The sequence below is a fragment of the Arctopsyche grandis genome, chromosome 6 (assembly GCF_051622035.1).
Source record: "Arctopsyche grandis isolate Sample6627 chromosome 6, ASM5162203v2, whole genome shotgun sequence".
Lineage (NCBI taxonomy): Eukaryota > Metazoa > Arthropoda > Insecta > Trichoptera > Hydropsychidae > Arctopsyche > Arctopsyche grandis.
The window spans coordinates 3896366-3917172 of record NC_135360.1 but is presented as its reverse complement, the minus strand read 5'-3'; the positions used below and the strand labels follow the sequence as shown (position 1 = coordinate 3917172).

Here is a 20807-nt window from a genome sequence, read left to right as displayed (position 1 = left end):
AAGTTTTTGTCTTAATGCGGCATCGAGGCATCGAGATTTCAGAAGCTATTGCTAGTATTAATCACCAATAGGAGCAAAGTATAAATTGTGAGTCGTAATACGCACAATATGTGAGAGTCATGGTCGGCAAACGTGCGAGTCGATAGTGGCGAGAGGGGAGAGGGGAGAGAGAGGCGGCGGCGGCGTGTGGTCAGAGCGAGCCCGTTGGCCGCGACGGGTGCACGCGTTCGTCCATCCTCTGCCGGCCTCGTCCAGCCGAGGAGCTGTCAGTGAAGTGTCATCACTCCACTGTCCACTGTCCACTGTCCACTGTCACCGTCAGCTTGACAGCTCGTCAGCGCGACAACCGAACGATGGGGTTCGTGGCGGGAGCGGTGGCCGCGCTGGCCGTCTTCTGGTCCGTGGTCTTCACTCCTCTGCTGCTGCTCGTCGTCTGCATCATCGCTTTGGCTTCCCTCGGACGGTCGCTGGGCGTCAGGCGACTCTACGTCCGCCTGCTGCTGCATCTCTTCGAGGTTCTCTTCTCCTCTCTTCTCCTCTCTTCTCCTCTCTTACACTCCACACACCACACACCACACTCTCCACTCCACTTCCACGCTTTCTCCTCAACCTCCCTCTCACCCAACAAATGTAATACACGTCACGGTGTGTTTGTGCCTCACCACGTGCTCTTCACTATCTTCCACCGGTTCATATTTTACGTGTACACTATATCCAATTCAATTCCTTCAATGTACTTAAATTCATTCATTGATGCATACTCAGTCACCATACATATACAATTCCCCTAACACACGGCTATAACTTTCAACACAGTCAGAATTTACATAAACACATCCATTTTCCAAAGACGTGGATATCGTTTTCGGTTGAACTGAATCATATACGGTGTTCATGTCAAGCTAGAAGCTCGTATGAATACTAAAATCGAGTCCAGAAACGAATGTCCAGTGCAAAGAGTAAACTTTCCTTCGACCGGTTTCGACGTTGGATGTTTATAATTTGTTTTATTACGATGATATGATGATATTTTATGTTTCTGCAGTAAAAAAAAAAAAAAAGTAAATATACGATACGCGGTCGTGATGCAATATTATTGAAAGCGACCGGTTAGATCGTATGTATGTTTATTTAGAAGCAATATTGGTATACTGCCAAATAGATGAGTCACTTTTTTTTTTATTAATTAAATGTTTAACTTTTGGTAGATACGCGAAAAAAAGCCATCGATAAAATTGTGATGGAGAAGTTAAGCCATGACGAGGGATAAATAAATAGCGAACGGTTCAAGTTATTAAGGTCTACATGTTACAGAGTGAACTATTTAAAATACAGTTGCGATCGAAATTAAAATTTTAAAGGATCGTGTTTGTATGTCGATACCTTTTTTCCTAGTTGTACCGTTTATAGAGGCGATTTATCGCTCGTACTTGGCGACAAGGTAGTTGGTAATAGGTAGGGGGGCTTTCAAAATATTATCAAGTAATGGAACATATGTTTTATCTTTATTGTTGTGAATTCGTAACTCTTTGATCAAGCAAGTCCAAACAACATAACAACGACCGATTTATCTTTTTATATATGTATGTAGGTATATATAAATTATTTTAAAGATAAGCTATATTTTGAAATAATAATTTTGTGGTATTACCAGGCATGGCTCGAGGGTATATGGTGTTCCCAGGCAGATGGTTTCAACCCCCCCCCCCCCCATTTAAATTATTAAACAATAAATTTCATGAAATTTTATGTTGAAGAAAAATACATTAAAACACAATCAATTTTTTTAAATTTAAATTAGGCACGTTTTATGTATAAAATACTATGTTGGTTAAGATATTTAATTTCGTGAAGGAAATCCATTTCTGGTATGGGTCTACCTCACGGGACCGAAAGTGCAACGCCCGAAAACGCGAATATCGGAAGGCAAAGATCGAAAATCGAAAGATTTTAAGATAAAAAAAGGATCTCTCTCCCCGTCGTACATACTCACTTATGTAATTTGCGCGAGCAGGATACAAGAGGAACAGGCTTTTCCTCCCGTATCCTGCGCGCGCACATTAAACAAGGCTGTATGACAAAAAAAGAGATAATTTCACCGCATGCCACTCATATATATATTATATATATATATATATAGTACCATTTACCATGCACCCTTTTTTTTTATCTTTCGACTTAAGATGTTTCAATTTTCGATCTTTGCCTTCCGATATTTGCGTTTTCGGGCGTTTCACTTACGGTCCTGTGAGGGAGACCGATATAAATATATATATATTGTTGCGTAGGGGTGGGTGGAGGATCCAAGTAAAAGGCCAACAGTCGTTTCACAGCATTTATTGATGATTAAGGAGATACACGCACTGGCAGTGCTCAGTCTAGAATAACCTGATATCGCCTACGTATCGCCTTATAAAGGGTCGATCTCTTAGGACGTCTAATCTGTTTACCTGTTTTATAGTCACGTATTCGGATATGTATCTCCACGACATTGGGTCTCCCCGTACCGATTCTGAGAAATAACTAATAACGGTCATTGTTTAGCCTAAATGCACCTAGAGTCCAGATATAATCCTTGGAAGTAAGTGCAAGCACTTAGTTAATCCGATAACAGATATCCGTTGGTCTAAGTACAATTCGCTCAATCCATGGCGTACGTAACAATATAAACACGGTATTTATGTACTTCTGAAAATTCACTTTCTAATCAACCGTATTTTGTAATGAGTCTTATGGACATATCTTCTTTTAGAAGCTTTTTTTTTAATTATGACATGGGGGCGAAAGAAATTAATAACGGTATTGTTGTAAACACGCTGTTTAAAGGTCTGTTCATACCTGTCCAGCTCGAACCGCCAGCAGCAGGTATCCTTCAAGTACGTACAGTATTCTTTGGTACATTTTATATGGACGCATTCATACGCGTCCATATTTATTTATTTAATTTAATTTATTATTTTATAATAATAATAAAAATAAAATGACCATATATAATGTACCAACGAATACTGTCCGTACTTACAGGATACCTGTTGCTGCCGGTACGTGCTGGATAGGTATGAACTGACCTTAATATGACGGGTGCGAAGGAAGTAAAGTAATAGTCACCAACATGGTTGAATCGGTCACAGGATGGCGACGACCATCTCGTAGAGCCCATACAACGTTAAGTAAATACACTGGATACCAAATCACCCTGAGAAAACATTCGAACAAGAATTGAAAATGAAGCAAAATCGTATTTTGTATATAAAAGTGTATGACTTAAGTCATTTTTATTACTTGCGATATTTAAATGATAAATTATTCCAGTTGTAATTTATTTTGACTATTTAAAATATATTCCAACTAACCTTGTACCAACTACCGTTACAGTTGGAGTGTATTTTCAGTTGTAATATATTTTGACTAGTTGGAATATATGCCGTCTAATCCAGAGCATCGCAACGCGAGTGACGCGGCATTTTTAGTGCCGCGGGCACCACATCGATCTAACGCGTGCGAGTGGGATCGCGTGTGAGGGAGAAAACCGATGTTAGTTAACGTTTTGTCACCTATGTATGTACGGACTAGCTAGCGACTTCCGATGAAGTATATGGTAAACGGACTAAAAATAAAAAATGGCGCCTCTAGACACGTGTCTAGTCTGCTACACCTTTGAACCGGCCCTGAGTATTACTGTATCACTTTATGATCTGGAAGTTGGCGGATTGGCTATCGTACCTTCAGTTATTATTGTGACTTACGAGCATGTAGCGAAAATATTGTTGCTTTTTGCGATTGACCTCTGAAGTTTTGATCGTATTTATGTATGTATAAACTGTTTTCATTGTAGTCGTGTATTATTTAAATTATCATTATTTTTTACATAACGGGTCAGACTGTTAGAGACAATGTCGATACACGGTTTAATCTATGTATTATTGATAACATGTCACACTTTCCGTGTTAATTCTTACATTTTTTCGTTGAAATTATTATTTATCAATTTTTACATGATCTAAGATTACCGTCGAATATTCTCCACGGTTTCATTATCACTGTTTTGAGAATTTTTTCAAGATAATATATATCGTCGATAAGTAGTCTAAATATTGCATTTTCTTTGTCATTTTGATTGATCGGAAAATATTTATGTAACAAATGCTAAATATCGTACATACGTATACTCGTAAGTCTCAAATCGAAATGTACTCTACAATAAATTACATTTTAATTATGACTGGATCTTAATTTGACTTTGGAATTAACTAACGAGCACTAGTAATCCTCTTTTATTTATCGCCGTCTAAAGTACGTTTTTTTTTTTTTTTGAGCCAGTTGGTGATAATACGAATAAAGGAAATTTTCACACACAATGTCCCAGTCAAAGTTCAGAACTATTTTAACGACGTATTTTAATATTGGCTGCTTTTCATATTAGTATGTATATACGAAACGTGTTCTTAAAAACTAGTAATCAATATGTGACCAATTTTAAAATTGAAAAAAATGTATGTAAAAAAGTCTACTTTGTTTTTTCGAAACTTCCTATATATGTACATATGTAAGACTACAAGAGTTTACTAAATGTACGTATATTAACCCTTTGAATGCTGAACAACGCCAGTTTTAGGCGGGGGCTAGGTCGGGCAGTGCCCGAGGGCGCCAAATAAGTTAGGGCGCTGAACGATGCGCCAAAAGCGCTTTAAAATTTAAAATTAGAGCGCCGAAAGCCATTCAAAATTTTAGATTAGAGCGCCAAAGGCGAAAGTTCTTTCTAAGGGTGTTAAGCAAAAATTGCCCGAGGGCCCAATCGGGTGTAAGTCCGACACGACGACGGCGTTGTATTTTGAGCATGTACAAAGTAAACAAGAATACTACCCGCTAAGCCTTTCCAGGTAGCATTGAACATGGGTCGTGTAATCCGTGTCGTTCATTTGTTAACGTTTATAAAGACTAGTTTGCACGGGAATTCCTGAATTTATAACCATAGTAGAATTTCCCGATGTAAATCAACTAGCTTCAGAGTATTTTAGATTGTGGCTTGGCATTTATATAGATTGTGAACATTACATTTTAAGAATAATGAAGAAGATGGAACAAGTTTTGGAAAATTACATTCATTAATAGACTTCTTTTGCTTATTTTATATTGTTGCAAGATATATTAGAGAGTCATAAGGTAGTTATCTAAGGGTTGTTTGGACTAGCTGCAATTTTTTTATCTGTTTTCTATTGGATTTCAAAATAATTCTAGTTGGAAATGTTGGCGAAATTTTCAGCGTGGCGGGCTGTCAATAGAAAAAACGTCAGCACTCAAAGGATTAAGCAGTGTCGAAAGTTATTTTTCTCACTCTCATTTATTAATACTGAGCAAGATCAACTGTACATACATATATTGGGGATGATTTGATTTATATATGTTACAGTGAAAGCATATTTCAAGTGAAAATATATTCTCACCAATTCAAGCAGTGAAAATGTATCAAACAATGAATTTACATACAGCGTTTAACTCAACGTATAAATTTAACCCTAACAACCCAATCTTAAATGAATAGGGCCAACCCTCACTTAACCTTTGAAGTGTCCCGAACCGGGGTAGAGTAAGACCACAGTATTTTTTAAATCAAAATACAGCTTTTCTCCATACAAATGTGTTCAATATATATCTTATTAATCATTTTATACATCAACATAAAAAAGTTTTAGTCCTATAGCATGTTTTTGACTATTTTTTAATTAAAAAATAACGACAGCATCAACATGCAAACGCACGTAGGTAAGGCCAACAGGCGACTGCATGACTCAATAGCCAAGCGCCAAAAGCAACGAAAACAACAGCTTAAGAATATATAGCTGTCTCTTTCTCTCGCATTGATTCATCGATCAACAAGATCATATGCAAGCGAACAGTCAAAAACATGACTTATCGCTACCGCCTTTAAATCATACTTTGGTACGTAGAAATGTATTTTTTTACGATGTACCCCTTTTCTAAAACATACAAAATCTATTAAAAATAATTTCTTGTAGCTTTCTTCTAGGAATACAAGAAATATAGATTGTATAGCTTTGAAAACCACATGGTTATTACGAAAAACGTAAAAATTTGGACACTTGTATACCCCACTTCGATGAGGGAGGGTTAACCTAACCTATCCTAACGCTTAAACAAAACCAACCCTAACAATCTAATCTTAAATGAATAAAACCAACCCTGAAAATGTAACTGGTTATGATTTCACCGAAATGTCAATGAAAATATATTTTCACTTGAAATATAATTTCACTGTGACATGCATACAAAATTATAAGACTTGGGAGTATTTGAATAAAAATTGCATATTTTGAAGGTTATATATTATACGTTATGTAAAATGATTCGAGTGTAATAATCTTGAATCGATGTGTATATATATTACTATACATTATACGTATGTACCGTGAATGCATCTAATTTTCCGTACTCGAACAAGGTTATCAACATCATTTGTAGGTCTTTCAGTGTCACACATACGTGATTTATGCCATATTTGCAATATGCACGTTTTAATGATATACATAGGTCGAGTGGTGTCTAATGTATGTATATATTACTTATTTTTATTTTTAATGTTACAGTACGGAAGACAGCATATTGAAGTTGCGAATAAACTCAAACGGGTGGATTCGTTTCCCGAGGAAAATGAAGCCGACGACCAGAATAATGACGGTGATTGTAATACATATTATATATATGCTTTGTATTTATACAGGATGGGGGGGGAAAAAAATATTATATTTTTACTTACTATAAATGTTTCAAGACATTAATCGTTTAATTATTTCCGCCCCACTTTGTATATGTATTATATTATTATATTTATTCTTGAAATAACTTTTCTTTTTGAATTTTTATAGGCGGTGTTGTCATTCAAAGAGAGAGAGTTTTGGTGCCAGATAAGGGCTTTGGAAGATCACAACCGACTACCAATGGGAATTCTGCTAATGGAAAGAGTGCTTTGTCGATTACTCCCGTCGAGGTATTGTTTTCTTTATATGTACAGCAGAATCTCGATTATCCGGACTAATTGGGGATGAAGGTAGTCCGGATGATGTAAAATCTGGATAACTGAAAAAATCACAATTGACAGGGAAAGACGTGTTCATTCAGTATGAATAATAATAACATGAATAACATGACGATCAATATTAAATTATTCTTTATTAAGAAGTTCAATTGTGGATTTTTGCTTAACCGTTTGCCCGCGGCCGTCTTCTATGGAAGCTTTGGGTGATTTTGAGCCTTATATGCGCCTATTTTAACTGTTTTAAGGTTCATAATTGGTTGAATATATTACTGAGAGTTGAATGCCATCTATTCAATTTGCTTAAAATGAATATATACCAGTCAAAATTAGTTTTTTTGTGGAACCATACTGAAACCTCGTTTATGTGACGTCACGTTTTCATACAATTACGAAGAATGATTATTTGACAATGAATCCAAAACTACGAGATATATTATGTATTTTATTGTTTAAAATAATACTTTATGTGTTAATTAACATATCTGGTTACTTGAGTAAATATTAAAATCTGTATTTAAGGTCGAAAACTCGATTGCCAAATTCGCGAAAAAGGTGCCGCCGCGTACAAGGCTTGTTCGCTATATTTATGGCCGCGGGCAAAGGGTTAAGCCTATCATTAATTAATGAAATTATCATAAAAGGTTATGATAAAAAGTATAAAACGTTCGCACATATTTGTATATATGTACAATGCATGCGATGTTTTAAACTATGTAATGATGACTGAGAACACAGAGTGTGTTTTTAGATAGTTTTGCACATGTAAACAAAACGCTAGCATGCCTGATCTATGTATGCTATGGTGATCGTATGGTATGCTTGTATTGATAGTGATCGATGACGGTGATTTCCATATTTGAAGAAATGTAGGAGACTCTTGAATTAACACTGACATAAAGACGTGGCCATTCACAGCTGGAGTCTACCTGGTCATGCCGTGCCATATGAATAAAGGGCCTTTACATAAGTTCTGATGTGAAATAACGAATTTGCATTTGTGTAAATACCATTTCAAAATCTAAATGTTTATCCTAAATGTATCTTTTCATATATTTTCATATGATTTTAAAAAGAAAAATGCTCAAATTTAAATTACTCTAATCTTTTGTTTTTTCGTTTCTCATTGATTGACTAGCCTTTGAAATGTAAATTGTTGACAATGCACGTAATCATACTGAATTTATTACATAAATAAATATTTAGAATTTAAAGTACATATTTTACTGGTACCCGTTTCAAAATTTCGACCAATTCAAATATGCGTTTTAATTCTTGTTATTTTAGAACGAACCTGCTGCGCTAGAATTCGACTTCGATCTTTCCACATGCTTAGAATACATCAAAGCAGGCGTTGAGTCCATCATCGAAGATCAGGTCACGTCCGTGTTCGAAGCAGAAGAACTCAGGAGTTGGAACCTGCTGACGAGAACGAACAGGTTCAACCCGATCATGCATCATTTTATATATATAACCGTTTTAAATGCAATAAATGATTTTTTTATTCCCGTTTTCAGACATTATGAGTTCGTTTCGTGGCGACTGACCGTAATATGGATGATGGGATTCTTCGTACGGTATTTCTTTCTGTTTCCGTTGCGGGTCTTCATATGCTTCGTCGGCGTAAGTGATGCATTCGATCGCTATTGTTATTGTAATGATTAAAATGTGTTATTTATGTTTTTTGTCAGGCATGTCAATACACAAATGATACCCATTCTTGGGATGAAACAAACACTATCTACTACATAGTTCACGGGTTTCTAATCTAACAGGCATTTTGAATCCCTCGAAATGGAATTTAAGCTGTACTTTCCTCAGCTTTTAGAAGAAGCTACTTCTACGAACAATTCTTTCGATAATGTACCGATGAATCTTTTGATCAGTAGAACGAATCCTGATATATTAATTTGTTTAATTAAATACAAAGGCAAGACTGGTTCATTTATGGTCCCTGGAATTGATTTTATTACATACGTAGTATCATAGTATGTATATCATATGTATGTGCCGTGACAGGAATTACCCCTATGATTAGATTATTTTATAAGGGTACGATTTAGCTGTACATTGAGAAAAATACTTTGTGTCTTAAAAAAAATGTTTGTGCGTTTTCGGTGCATTAAACAATCTCGGATTGTGCATCGAATAAAATATTTTGGCATTATAAAGTGACAATTAAAAAATATGAAACGATCATTCGAAAAAATAGATTTTAGCATTAGAATTGATACAAAAGTGGCAACGTTGCAGTCTTCCGCTATTGACAACTGTCAACTGTTCAGTTCTGTTTCTCAATAGTAAAATTATAATTTCACTAGTGAATCATAATGAATCATAAATAAATAAAACCAGCCCTAACTTAACCTAACCTAACTAAACCATAAATAAATAAAACCTATCCAAACGTTGGTACCAAATTATTTTTAAATGCTTAATTAAAATTTTTATAAAATCGACTTTTAAATTGTTCCCTTTTTATAATAACAATTTTTCAAACAGATCAGTACATAGAATACAATATAGACATCTGTGGACGATCAACCAAATTTTTTTTTTTGATAAAACAAATTCGAGATGCTAATAACTCAAATTTGCCGGAGGGTACCGATTTATTGCATTCTTCACAACAATTAAGCTAGATAAATCGGAAAATTCTAATAGACGGTCGATCTGTGTTTGTAATAACCACAAGATCTCGTCGGCATCGTATTTGGCCGGGATTTCAACCCGCAACCTCTCTTCTAGTATACAATAGCTTTACCAGTGCACTATGCTGTGGCTATGTTCACAAGTTGATAGGTCTATATTTCAAAATAAAAGTTTTTTGTTTAGATATTTAACCGTTTGCCCGCGGCCGTCTTCTATGGAAGCTTTGGGCGACAAGTCTGTAGTGCGGCTGTCTTCCATAGAATTTCTGAACTTTGCACGGGATTTTGAGGCTTATATGCGCCTATTCCAACTGTTTTAGGGTTCAAAATTGGTTGAATATATTACTGAGAGTTGAATGCCATCTATTCAATTTGCTTAAAATGAATATATACCAGTCAAAATTAGTTTTTTGTGGAACCATATTGAAACCTCGTTTATGTGACGTCACGTATTCATACAATTACGAAGAATGATTATTTGACAATTAATCCGAAACTCCGAGATATATTATGTATTTTTTATTTTTTAAAATAATACTTTATGTGTTAATTAACATATCTGGTTACTTGAGTAAATATTAAAATCTGTATTTAAGGTCGAAAACTCGATTTCCAAATTCGCGAAAAAGGTGCCGCATACAGGGCTTGTTCGCTATATTTATTGCCGCGGGCAAAGGGTTAATGTAAATTCATGTTCATTGCCTCCATACCCTATTATCAGAATGCCACGACTGCTTACATAAAATTTGTGTAAAAAACCAGAATATTTTTACATGAAGCGTAGTATTATATAAAAGGTTGGAAACCCGTGTACTAATTTGAGTATGTCAATCGAAAGATTTTTCGTACAAGAGCTTATGTTCTCAAATTAGAGTTTAATCAATTTGACATGCCTGGTTTGTAGTGTATTCAACTAATGTATTTAAATCTAGGTGGTTTGGATAGTCGGAATGCTAGCTTTGGTCGGTCACTTACCGCCTGGACGTGTAAAAACCGCGCTAGGAGTCTATGCGTACAAAATAGGTTTCAGAATAATGATGAGGAGTTTGTCCGGCTACTTGAGATTCCACAATGTCGAATACAGACCTAAGAAAGGAGGTTTTTGTGTGGCGAATCACACGTCGCCCATCGACGTCATCTTGCTGTCGTCGGAGACGTGCTTCTGTTTGGTACTTGAAATGATTGATTGATTTAAGGGGGAGGCGCTGTTCGTGCATATGATTATCGTTTGCCATGTGTTTCATCATTTTATCTTACTCATGGTTGCGGTGGTATTGTGATTACATATATACTGTGGTATTCATCCATGTATATTGTTAAATTTAAATTGTTCATTTTTTTTTTACCTATGTATACATGAAAGAATTTGTTATACATATATGTAAAAGGAAATGCAATGTTGAATGTCAAATTCTTTGCGGTTTTTATAAAATAATTGATTTTATATTATATGTACAATGAGTATATTTATTATTATGTTAAGTTGTTTATTTGTCTCTGTATTTGTTGGGTGTAAATCACTAATCGTTACACTAATTTAACACCATAAATAATTAAATTTGAATTTTCTTAAGAGATAATGTTAGTGCTGTCAACCTTTATGTTGAGTTGGACAAAATTACATATGGATGTAATTTTTTACTTTTTAAAGTTAAAATTTCAAAATCTCACACAAAAATGGTTTTTGAGCCCTAAATGATAATATAGAAATCTAAATTGAATTTATGATGTTTGCAAATTAGTGTACTCGACCCGATTTAAGTTATACCGCGTTTAGAACCGTTAAAAGTGGAGAAAACTTCAAAATGGCGTCGTAAATGAAAAATAATTAAGTAGCATCGAAACGATATACTGCACTGGTTGCCAAGCGAGCTTTTTTTGGGCATAGGTCATTTTTCCAGTCTTATCCTACTGGCCAATTTTTTTTCTATAGGTGCAGTCGACAGGGGTTTTCAATATAAAATATAATATGTATTTTAATAAAATAAATAAGCAAATACTATGTAATGTAATGTTTACTTGAGGTGTGCGTGCATTCGCACGGCACATTTCAGGTATTATTTCCTAACGCTTGCGCGCTTTATGTGTTCATGCGTTGTTGTTTATTTTGTTGGGGGGGGGGGGTTTATACCTACTTTTGTATTTAGGCTTGCACTTATATTTAACATTGGTCTGTCCCTGCGTAAGTCTTTGAAAGTATTATTTATAAATAGAATGAACCTCCCTGCTGGTAGCTAAATAATGTCTTGCTTAGAGAAAAAAGTTAACAGAAAGCCCGCCTTTACTTTACTAGGCTCCAGTGTTGTATGGGTGGGTATGCAATGTTTGACACGTCTCGGATGAATTAAAACCAGTGGATTCATCCGGGATGTGTGAAACATAGCATACCCACCCATGTAACACAGCAACTAGTACCCGGCGCAGTCGCGGCTGCCGGTCTAATCTATCCTGCACGTGTAAAGGCAGGCTAATTGCATACAAAAATAGTCTCAATGAATGAGTATAGCAGGTACTAACATTCCATAAGTTTTCATTGCAGTTATTTCTTTTCAAAAGATGCGAGAACAATTACAGTTTCTTAACTGATATTCGTCCTTAATTAGTCTAAAAAATAGGATCACGCCCGAAAACAGCTCACTTGGCGAACATTGATATACTGGCTCACGTCAAATCGCCATTTTGTGCTGCATGTGCGACAGTGTCGCGTATATAAAAAAAATTTATGAATTGCTTTCCAATTGATAATTGATGGTTCTAAATGAAATGATACTCGTGCATACAACAGATCCTAGTTCACATTTTGCATTTATTTTATATTTTAATGTGTTGTGAAGTCTTCGAGGTTTGCCGCAACTTAAAATTGAATTCATTTTCGAAAGCAGAATGGAGTTTCTCTACCTTTGGTCGATGTTGCCATAGTATTTTACTTCTTATCAAACCAAAAAACTTTGTGTTATAATGCTATCCTATGTAGTTTGCTTTTATTTAGCTAGTGAATATTTACCATTCACATTACTAATGGTCTAAATTTTTCCGCTTTACCCTGTGTATCAAATTTGAATTATATTAACCAATAACTAAAACATATTTAATATGTATCTCCATAGTGCTTCGGTGAATGAATGGTACAATTCAAATTTTAGATACAGTATATCATTGGTTGCGGCGAAACTATGAGACCTATATATATATATATATATATATAAAGATGCATCGATGCTTTTCATGTCTTGATGGATAACTTGCTATGACTATTACGTGTATTGAACCATGTGGTGGTTTTTGCCATGCCTTATATATCATTTATATTTATTACATGTGTCTTGCGTGGGTGCATTTGGTGTTTTGTGCAGGTGGCCAGTCTCACAGCTTGCACGGCTCTAGTTGGATGTCTGCGGGAGGGTGAACCAAGGCGTCGTGCCAACCGGCGATTATCGGCTGCATGCTTCGCACTGCTGAGTCGGTCTATCAGCGCCGTCGTAACATACCATGGGGAGCCGCCGCGGGGACCCGGTATCTGTGTCGCCAATCACACTAGCCCTATCGATGCGCTGATGCTGATGTGCGACAACTGCTACTCGCTGGTCTGTCAAATGTGTAGCAACACACTTCGGCTCTCTACTTACACAATTAATTAATGTCCCGTCAAGGTGTCCACACTATTCTGAAGACTATTTCAAACATATGTATATGTGATTATCGAGCAATTTATTAATACTCCATATTAATAATTAAACATTCACTGTCTAATATTAATGCCAGCGATGGTGAATTATTGTATTATCTGTTTGGAAGTAGACACGGCATTCAATGGTTTCAATTAGCCGAATGATAATACCGCTAGTATATATAATATAATATATGAAGCAATCGAGGATCACGTTTGAAGAATAATCGGCCAGTGAGCCATACTAGCATTTCAAATAGTAGTATTTATTATATTTTATTGTACTCGTAATGTTTTGAGTGTCCATATATTATACTTATTAGATATTCGCAAAGTGCCTTATCTTGGATTTGTGAATATAAGTTTTCACCGGAAGGTTATTTGAAATGCTAAAAAAGGCTTATTAATTGCCGTACTTGGTGGATGTCTTTAGTTTAAATAGTTCAATGGGCATATTTGCTGGTAAAAAATGCCATATATCTGTTATGAAACTTCCAATTGACGTAAACGGCCTAAAAGCTGTTGATGAAAATGTAGCTTTTACTCAAAGCTTTTTACAAAAAATAATGCAGTTTGACTTATATACTTGACGTATCAAAACTTTTTCTTTTTGTATATAAATACAAAAGATCTATTTTTATAACGATACAATTACCGACACCAGTGTTTGGAAAGTTTTAGTTTGAATGGTCAATAACTGTACACTGGCCAGTAATTGCAGCATTTTTCTTTCCCTTAAAAGTAATCGGCCATATTGTGAATGGGTAAAGTTCAATAAAATCTGATACTTAACGATCTCAGTGCTTCAAATAGTAAAGTGATGTCTTTCAAAATTGTACCATATACTCTACGGAGCTATAAATTAAAACATTTATTATCTACGTTATGCATATCGTCAAGTATTTGCCTGTTATTTTGACTATTTAGTGTACTTTTTTTAAAGTGACATCTACGCATTAATTAAATAATTACTTTATAATACATATGTATATTGCCTCCAATAAAACAGGGATCGCTTTTACCATTTTTTTTAAATTTATATGATCTTAGTGTATATAGTACTTTTATTTACATACATATATGGTATCGACTCATTATTAATTTCAATACAATTTACGCTTTAGAATGTAAATTAATATATATTATAAGTATGAATACAGCATCATTTTTCATTGATAACATTAATAACATAATAATGTGCTTGTCTGCATGTTTTCGTGAGAGAAAGGGGATAATCATCATTATATTACCATAATTGTAACTGTCCTGTCTTGTTATTAAATTGTAATCGTCAAAATAATTGTACTAAAATAATTAAAAAAAAAACAATAAGATATTTGGTTATTTTTTATATTATTATACTAATCGATATATTCTAATGTTTAATGTTTTATGTATCAGATCGGACAGCGCCATGGAGGATTTTTAGGTATTTTACAACGAGCTCTCGCCAGAGCCTCTCCGCATATTTGGTTTGAAAGATCAGAAGTCAAAGACAGACATGCCGTCACCAATCGGTTGGTGTCGTTAGCCGTTGATTAAAAATACGCCAAAAAACAACACGGTGTCAATTGATTGTATTTTTTTTTTCAGATTGAAAGAGCATGTATCGGATCCGAATAATCCGCCGATTTTAATCTTCCCCGAAGGTACATGCATTAACAATACTTCAGTGATGCAATTTAAAAAGGGCAGTTTCGAGGTTGGAGGAGTCATTTATCCGGTAGCCATTAAGTGAGTGTGATTTTGTAGCATTATAGTTAAGTATTTCTGAAGCTTTGATACGCGTATCTTTGGCGGGATGTGAAATACTTGTAGAGATATGCAGTGGTCTAATTCAATATGCAAATTATTGACATATTTACATAGATGTAGAATAACCTAGATATGCCATTACATACAAATTTCTTTGGAGATCTTGTCGCCACTAACTGAGGGTTGCGGGGGGTTTAACTAGCGGGGAAGTGGTGAAAAAAAGGAAAGAACGCAGCGGTCGGCAGTGGTCAGCAACCAGTTTATATACATATGTACATGCACTGAAGTTTTATTTTATTTATAATTTTATTTTATTGGACACTCCGCATGACAGTAAACCAAACTAATAAAGCCATATTGAGAAAAAAATATTTAGCTATACACACTATATTAAACTACAAATGTATGTTACTATAATAAAACCATCATTAACTATTACAATATTTAAACATTAGTAACTTCCACAAGGATCAATTTTAAAGCTGACACTTTAATATTTAGTTCATTGTTTGTAGTTTTAAACTTAATGTCGATTTCTGAATTTCCTTCAGTGCCAACAAGATATACGCGTGCATTTAGTGATACCTGTGGCAGAGGTTGTCGGTTACACGACAATTGGTGCAAGTCCAAAAGGTTCAACGACAAAATGTACCCGAAAATTAGTGCACTGACAAAATGTACCCGCGACAAAATGTTCACGCGACAAAATGTCCAAGGAAATAATGTTCGAGCGACAAAATTTTCAAAAATCCTAAATTTTTAAAGTTAATTTTAAATTATTATTATTTTTCAATTTAAATAAGTAAATATTGGATACGGTTGAGAACACCTGTCATTTACACTAATTAAATAACGCCCGCGATGTGTACGATAAAAAGTAAATTATTCATTTTAAATAAAGAAAATTTTGGAGACGGTTGAGAAGCCCTGCCATATAAACTGATTCAATGTAATCTGCAGTTCATACGCTTAGAAAGTATTTTTTTTTTCAATTTAAATAAGAACCCCCAAAAATTAAACTAATTCAATGACATTTTAAAATGATATTTAATGAGTCACAATGACATTCGCTTAAAATGAAATTGTTCAATTTAAATAAGAATATATTGGTGCGGTTGAGAACACCTGTAATTTATATTAATTTAATAACATCCGCGATCTATATGATAAAAAGTACCATATACATCGATAAATATGTATAATACAATAAAAAGTTACTTTTTCCATTAAAATAGGAAAATTTAGGATTTTTGAACATTTTGTCGCTTGAACATTATTTCCGTGGACATTTTGTCGTATGAACATTTTGTCGCGGGTACATTTTGTCAGTGCACTAATTTTCGGGTACATTTTGTCGTTGAACCTTTTGGACTTGCACCAATTGTCGCGTCCCCGAGGTTGTCGACCGCTGTTCCATCAGTGCATAGAAGACTACATACATCACGCCGATATTTCATTATATGTTAAAATACTACTATAATTGAAGACATTATATATTAATTCTTACTTATGATATGTGATGCCATCCGCCTTTTTATGTTTTCTTGAGTAATTGTAACACAATTTTACTGAACACGTTGGCATTTTCGAAAAATGTCAATCGACCTTCCTACTTAGAGGCTAACTAGCTACTGAGAGAGAGTGTGCATGATCTGTACTTTTTTTTGTGTGTGCATGGTCCAACGGGGTGATCGGCTTAGAGCGTCAGGGCGTATCTATGGTATTCTATATCTATGCATATTTATTATTTTTCACTTCCTAAAGGGATATGGCATGTTGTAAGCTTGTAAAAAAAGCATCTCGGTGTGTTCTTATTAGATAATTTGTATTTACAGGTATGATCCTAAATTCGGCGACGCGTTTTGGAACTCTTCGAGGTATTCCATGATGCAGTATTTGTATATGATGATGACGTCGTGGGCTATTGTCTGCGATGTGTGGTATTTGCCGCCGATGTATCGGAGGTCGAACGAAACTGCGGTGGAGTTCGCCAACAGGGTTAAGTCTGTCATTGCACGACAGGGTGGTCTAGTCGACTTGGTGTGGTATGTCTGATGATGATATTCTTCGAAATGGAGTATAAAATGAAATTGTTGTTATTAATTTTGATTTTTTTTTTCAGGGACGGACAGTTAAAGAGGATGAAAGCGAAGAAGGAATGGAAAGAATTACAACAAGAGGAATTCAGTCGGAGGTTAAAAGGAGAGTGAACTGATTTGATAGTCCTTTAGTGAATTTAATAAACTGTTTAAAACCTAATGTTAATAATAATAATGCATTAAAGAAACGAGTATAATTTATCATATGAATACATCCAATGAAGGTTGATATATCAAGTGGGACCCGGTAATAAATTGTGAACTGATAGTGAGACTAAGAAGTAGAAGAAAAATAAATGTAAACGATCCATATATATATATATATATATATATATATATATATATATATATATATATATATATATATATTGTATTATATAATAATATTTCGTTTATATCTTATTATACCAGTGAATATGAAGTACATGTTAAATGTATGAAACAATTTTGTGAAATGTTTCGATCATACGTGTCAACGCGAACTACATTTCTTAAGAATTTTTCGTATGATAATTAAATTCTGTCGAAATCGAGGAGATGTGTCGATGTCTGCATACAATTTTCGCCGCACCCTTTTGGCGAGGAGTCGACGCGTTGCTTCGACCTTGACTGAACTTTATAATTGTAAGCATTACTTAACTTAACGTAGCGAACCACGAGTGAGATTATGAACGAAAGATGTGATTAAAAAGACTAATCGTTTGTAATTTTTTAAATGTAGTAATATTTTTTATCGAAAAGAAGAAGAGAAAAAAAATGATAACAATATTTGATATTTTTCTATCGTTGCTTTTTTATATGTATATGATGAAGATTTCTACTGCACCGGAGAACTTGTATATGGGGGAATTGTATGTAGTGTGCGAATTCTTTATGATTGTTTGTATTGTATTTGCGATTGGACTAGTCCAGCTTGTACATAACGATACAAACACGTCGAGGTGCAGCATGTTATTTTGGGCTGGTCCTGAAATATCAACTTACCGTACTATATTATTTTGTGCTATTACATGTATGTTTGTAGTAGTGCGGCTTAAATTTACCGCGAGTCCTACAATTTAAGATTGTCGGGTATTTTTATTTCTTTTTTTCCTCTTTGTTTTCGGAAAGAAGTGTAGTTCAATCACTCTACGGAGACAATATGAAAATGTATTTAGTTTTATTAGCATTGTATTTATAATGTCATTATTTATTTCAAATAAAAGCTCATAGTATGTTATTGTTGCCAGTGTAAATAAAGTTGATTTGAAAATTTTCCATGCTCGTTTTTCCCTTCTATACATTGTTTTTTCTTCAAATTTTATACAATAGAAATTATAAATTTTATATCCTAACTAGAGTTGTGCCTGTTGATTTCAACGTGTGGTTTCGGAAAGGAATTATATGCTATATATAAATTTAATCGGTCTCCCTTACGGGACCGAAAGTGAAACACCCGAAAACGCAAATATCGGAAGGCAAAGATCGAAAATCGAAAGATCTTATCGTAAACGGTGCTATGTATATATAATATATATGAGTAGCATGCGGTGAAATTATCTCTTTTTGTCATACAGCCTTGTTTAATGTGCGCGCGCAGGATACGGGAGGAAAAGCCTGTTCCTCTTGTTCCTGTTGTATCCTGCTCGCGCAAATTAAGTGAGTATGTACCTTTTACCATGCACCAATTTTTTTTGATCTTTCGACTTAAGATCTTTCGATTTTCGATCTTTGCCTTCCGATATTTGCGTTTTCTGTAATTAAACATTCTGTCTCGTCACGGAGACCGCTTGTTTACATATGTATATATAGCTCATACAAATATAGGATTTTAGTGACAAAACATTTAAAAATAATACTTTAATTTATCAAAGAATTGACCAATTTTTCAATTAAAATAATCATAAGCCATTTTTACAAGATAATTATAAAAAAAATCATATTAATAAATTATAAATCATTACATAAAACTATATATTATTATCTATCCATCCAAGTTTGAAACCAACTGCGTCCGAGGACACCGATGTAAGGATGTGCGGCCATTTTGTGCAAGACTAGCTCGGATAGTGAGAATGTAGGTAAATAGCAGACGGGACAGTTTAATTCACCGTTCATATTCACATGCCCATTTAAATGCCATAACATCTCATATTTCGCTACAAATGTCTGATTAAAACATAAATAAATAAAAGTTCATGTACATTTTTTTTTTGAAAAATATGTAAAATTACCTTGTTACAAATTTCGCATGGATAAAATGATGCGTAATCTTCAACTCCGTGAATATTTCGTTTGTGAACAATTAAATTTCTTTTTTGTTTGTATTCTTTGCCGCAGACTTCGCACTGGACTGAGTTTTGATTATTTTTCGGCGGCATAGTAAGTTCAACGGGAAAAGGAATGCTTGTGAAATAATTGTCTGGATTCAAGTCTATATTAATATCGATTATGGGATGTTCATCTGTGAATACGTCTAAAATCAATATAGAATAATTAAAATCATGCTGTGCTTACGCTTAATACTTTGATACCGATACTGACTTATGGTTCGACTGTCTTCGTTATCCGAATTCAACAACGCAAGTGTGCTTGGTAAATTTGTGTGTATGTTTTCTTTTTCATAAGTGGAGCCATTTTCGGACTGAACCGTTGATAAATTGTTGTTTTCGAGTTTCGTTGTACACAAATCTAGAGGTTCTGAATTTAATGAATCGCTTGAAGTTGATTCAGATGTATCATCCATTGAACAGTGTGGATTTACAAACCTCTAACAAAATTATTTACTATATTATTCTTGTAGTAACACAGTGGGTACGCCTTTTGTGTATATTTTCGTTGTTACTATATTTGAATGAAAAATTAATATTCAATACAACAAATGTGAATGTTAAATGATATAAACATTTATTTTTTGTTCAAATTTTCAAAAAATGGGAATTTCATTACATCTATGTACATACAGTAGATTGGCACCTGAATTTTAAAGTTAACAGTACATAAATTCATATACATATATACATATTATATAGTTCGGTGATTATTCCGCAAAAAGCGATCTCGCACACGTGAATAAAATCTCGATCACGGAACATCTGACACCCGAAAATTCCATCCATCGAGAGCTACGCACGTGAACTATCATACTAACGAGTACTCGAGTGCCGAATATTCCGTATTCACGACTTTCGTGGCAACGTTTGTCGTGTGCGCGATCGCAATGTGCGAAATATTCCGTTTACCATATTATATATACTGTTCTAGAGTAGCAGCGGGTCGGAATCGAGAAACTTCGATTTTTTCGATCATTGCTTGGAAAATCTGAATAGTAATGAAATCCAGATCGACCGTTTACTGTTATATGTAGTTTGTTCATTTATTGAATTTAATTGCTGCGATGGATCTAACGAAAACTAAAATATTTAAATGAAAATCCGAAAGTCTAATCCAAAAATTCGACCATTTTTTTAAATTTTGGGTGTCACTAGTTTTTTCGTGACCAATTTTCGGGTGTGACCAGTTTAATTGTGACGGGTGATCACGTGTGACCGATCTAGAGCGACGTTATATTAATAGAAGTGGCTTTAGGCGTCATATTGTTGTCA

General features: G+C 34.5%; 2 protein-coding genes across 10 annotated transcripts; one reads left to right on the top strand and one right to left on the bottom strand.

Annotated features, from left to right (window-relative positions):
• The first annotated feature begins 124 nt into the window (after positions 1-124).
• On the top strand, positions 125-17958 carry Gpat4 (Glycerol-3-phosphate acyltransferase 4). Of its 8 annotated transcripts, none has more exons than XM_077433477.1 (11): positions 151-515; positions 6606-6696; positions 6885-7006; positions 8339-8490; positions 8569-8674; positions 10635-10871; positions 13056-13286; positions 14771-14886; positions 14963-15103; positions 16960-17169; positions 17247-17469. In XM_077433477.1, the coding sequence occupies exons 1-11, from the start codon at positions 354-356 to the stop codon at positions 17332-17334; spliced, it is 1656 nt and encodes a 551-aa protein (XP_077289603.1). In that variant the 5' UTR covers positions 151-353; the 3' UTR covers positions 17335-17469. The 8 variants fall into 8 exon arrangements, with proteins under 8 accessions (XP_077289606.1, XP_077289603.1, XP_077289602.1 ...); XM_077433476.1 differs by having other exon boundaries at positions 6606-6702; XM_077433480.1 differs by lacking the exon at positions 10635-10871 and having other exon boundaries at positions 125-515; positions 6606-6702; positions 17247-17955.
• Positions 17085-19998, bottom strand: LOC143913598 (uncharacterized). 2 transcript variants are annotated; one of them, XM_077433484.1, is made up of 3 exons: positions 19747-19998; positions 19437-19678; positions 17085-17189 (listed from the first exon to the last, which is right to left on the bottom strand). In XM_077433484.1, the coding sequence occupies exons 1-3, from the start codon at positions 19946-19948 to the stop codon at positions 17133-17135; spliced, it is 501 nt and encodes a 166-aa protein (XP_077289610.1). In that variant the 5' UTR covers positions 19949-19998; the 3' UTR covers positions 17085-17132. The 2 variants fall into 2 exon arrangements, with proteins under 2 accessions (XP_077289610.1, XP_077289611.1); XM_077433485.1 differs by having other exon boundaries at positions 19437-19666; positions 19747-19992.
• Between the last annotated feature and the right edge of the window lie 809 nt (positions 19999-20807).

Coding starts and splice junctions, on each gene's coding strand:
- Gpat4 (XM_077433476.1), top strand. CDS start 354: ATGGGGTTCGTGGCGGGAGCGGTGGCCGCGCTGGCCGTCTTCTGGTCC. Junction 6,703..6,884: donor CCAGAATAATGACGGTGATT/GTAATACATATT, acceptor GAATTTTTATAG/GCGGTGTTGTCATTCAAAGA. Junction 13,287..14,770: donor GCGACAACTGCTACTCGCTG/GTCTGTCAAATG, acceptor TTTATGTATCAG/ATCGGACAGCGCCATGGAGG.
- LOC143913598 (XM_077433484.1), bottom strand. CDS start 19,948: ATGGATGATACATCTGAATCAACTTCAAGCGATTCATTAAATTCAGAA. Junction 19,679..19,746: donor CGAAGACAGTCGAACCATAA/GTCAGTATCGGT, acceptor TATTGATTTTAG/ACGTATTCACAGATGAACAT. Junction 17,190..19,436: donor CATGCGAAATTTGTAACAAG/GTAATTTTACAT, acceptor TCCATTTCGAAG/AATATCATCATCAGACATAC.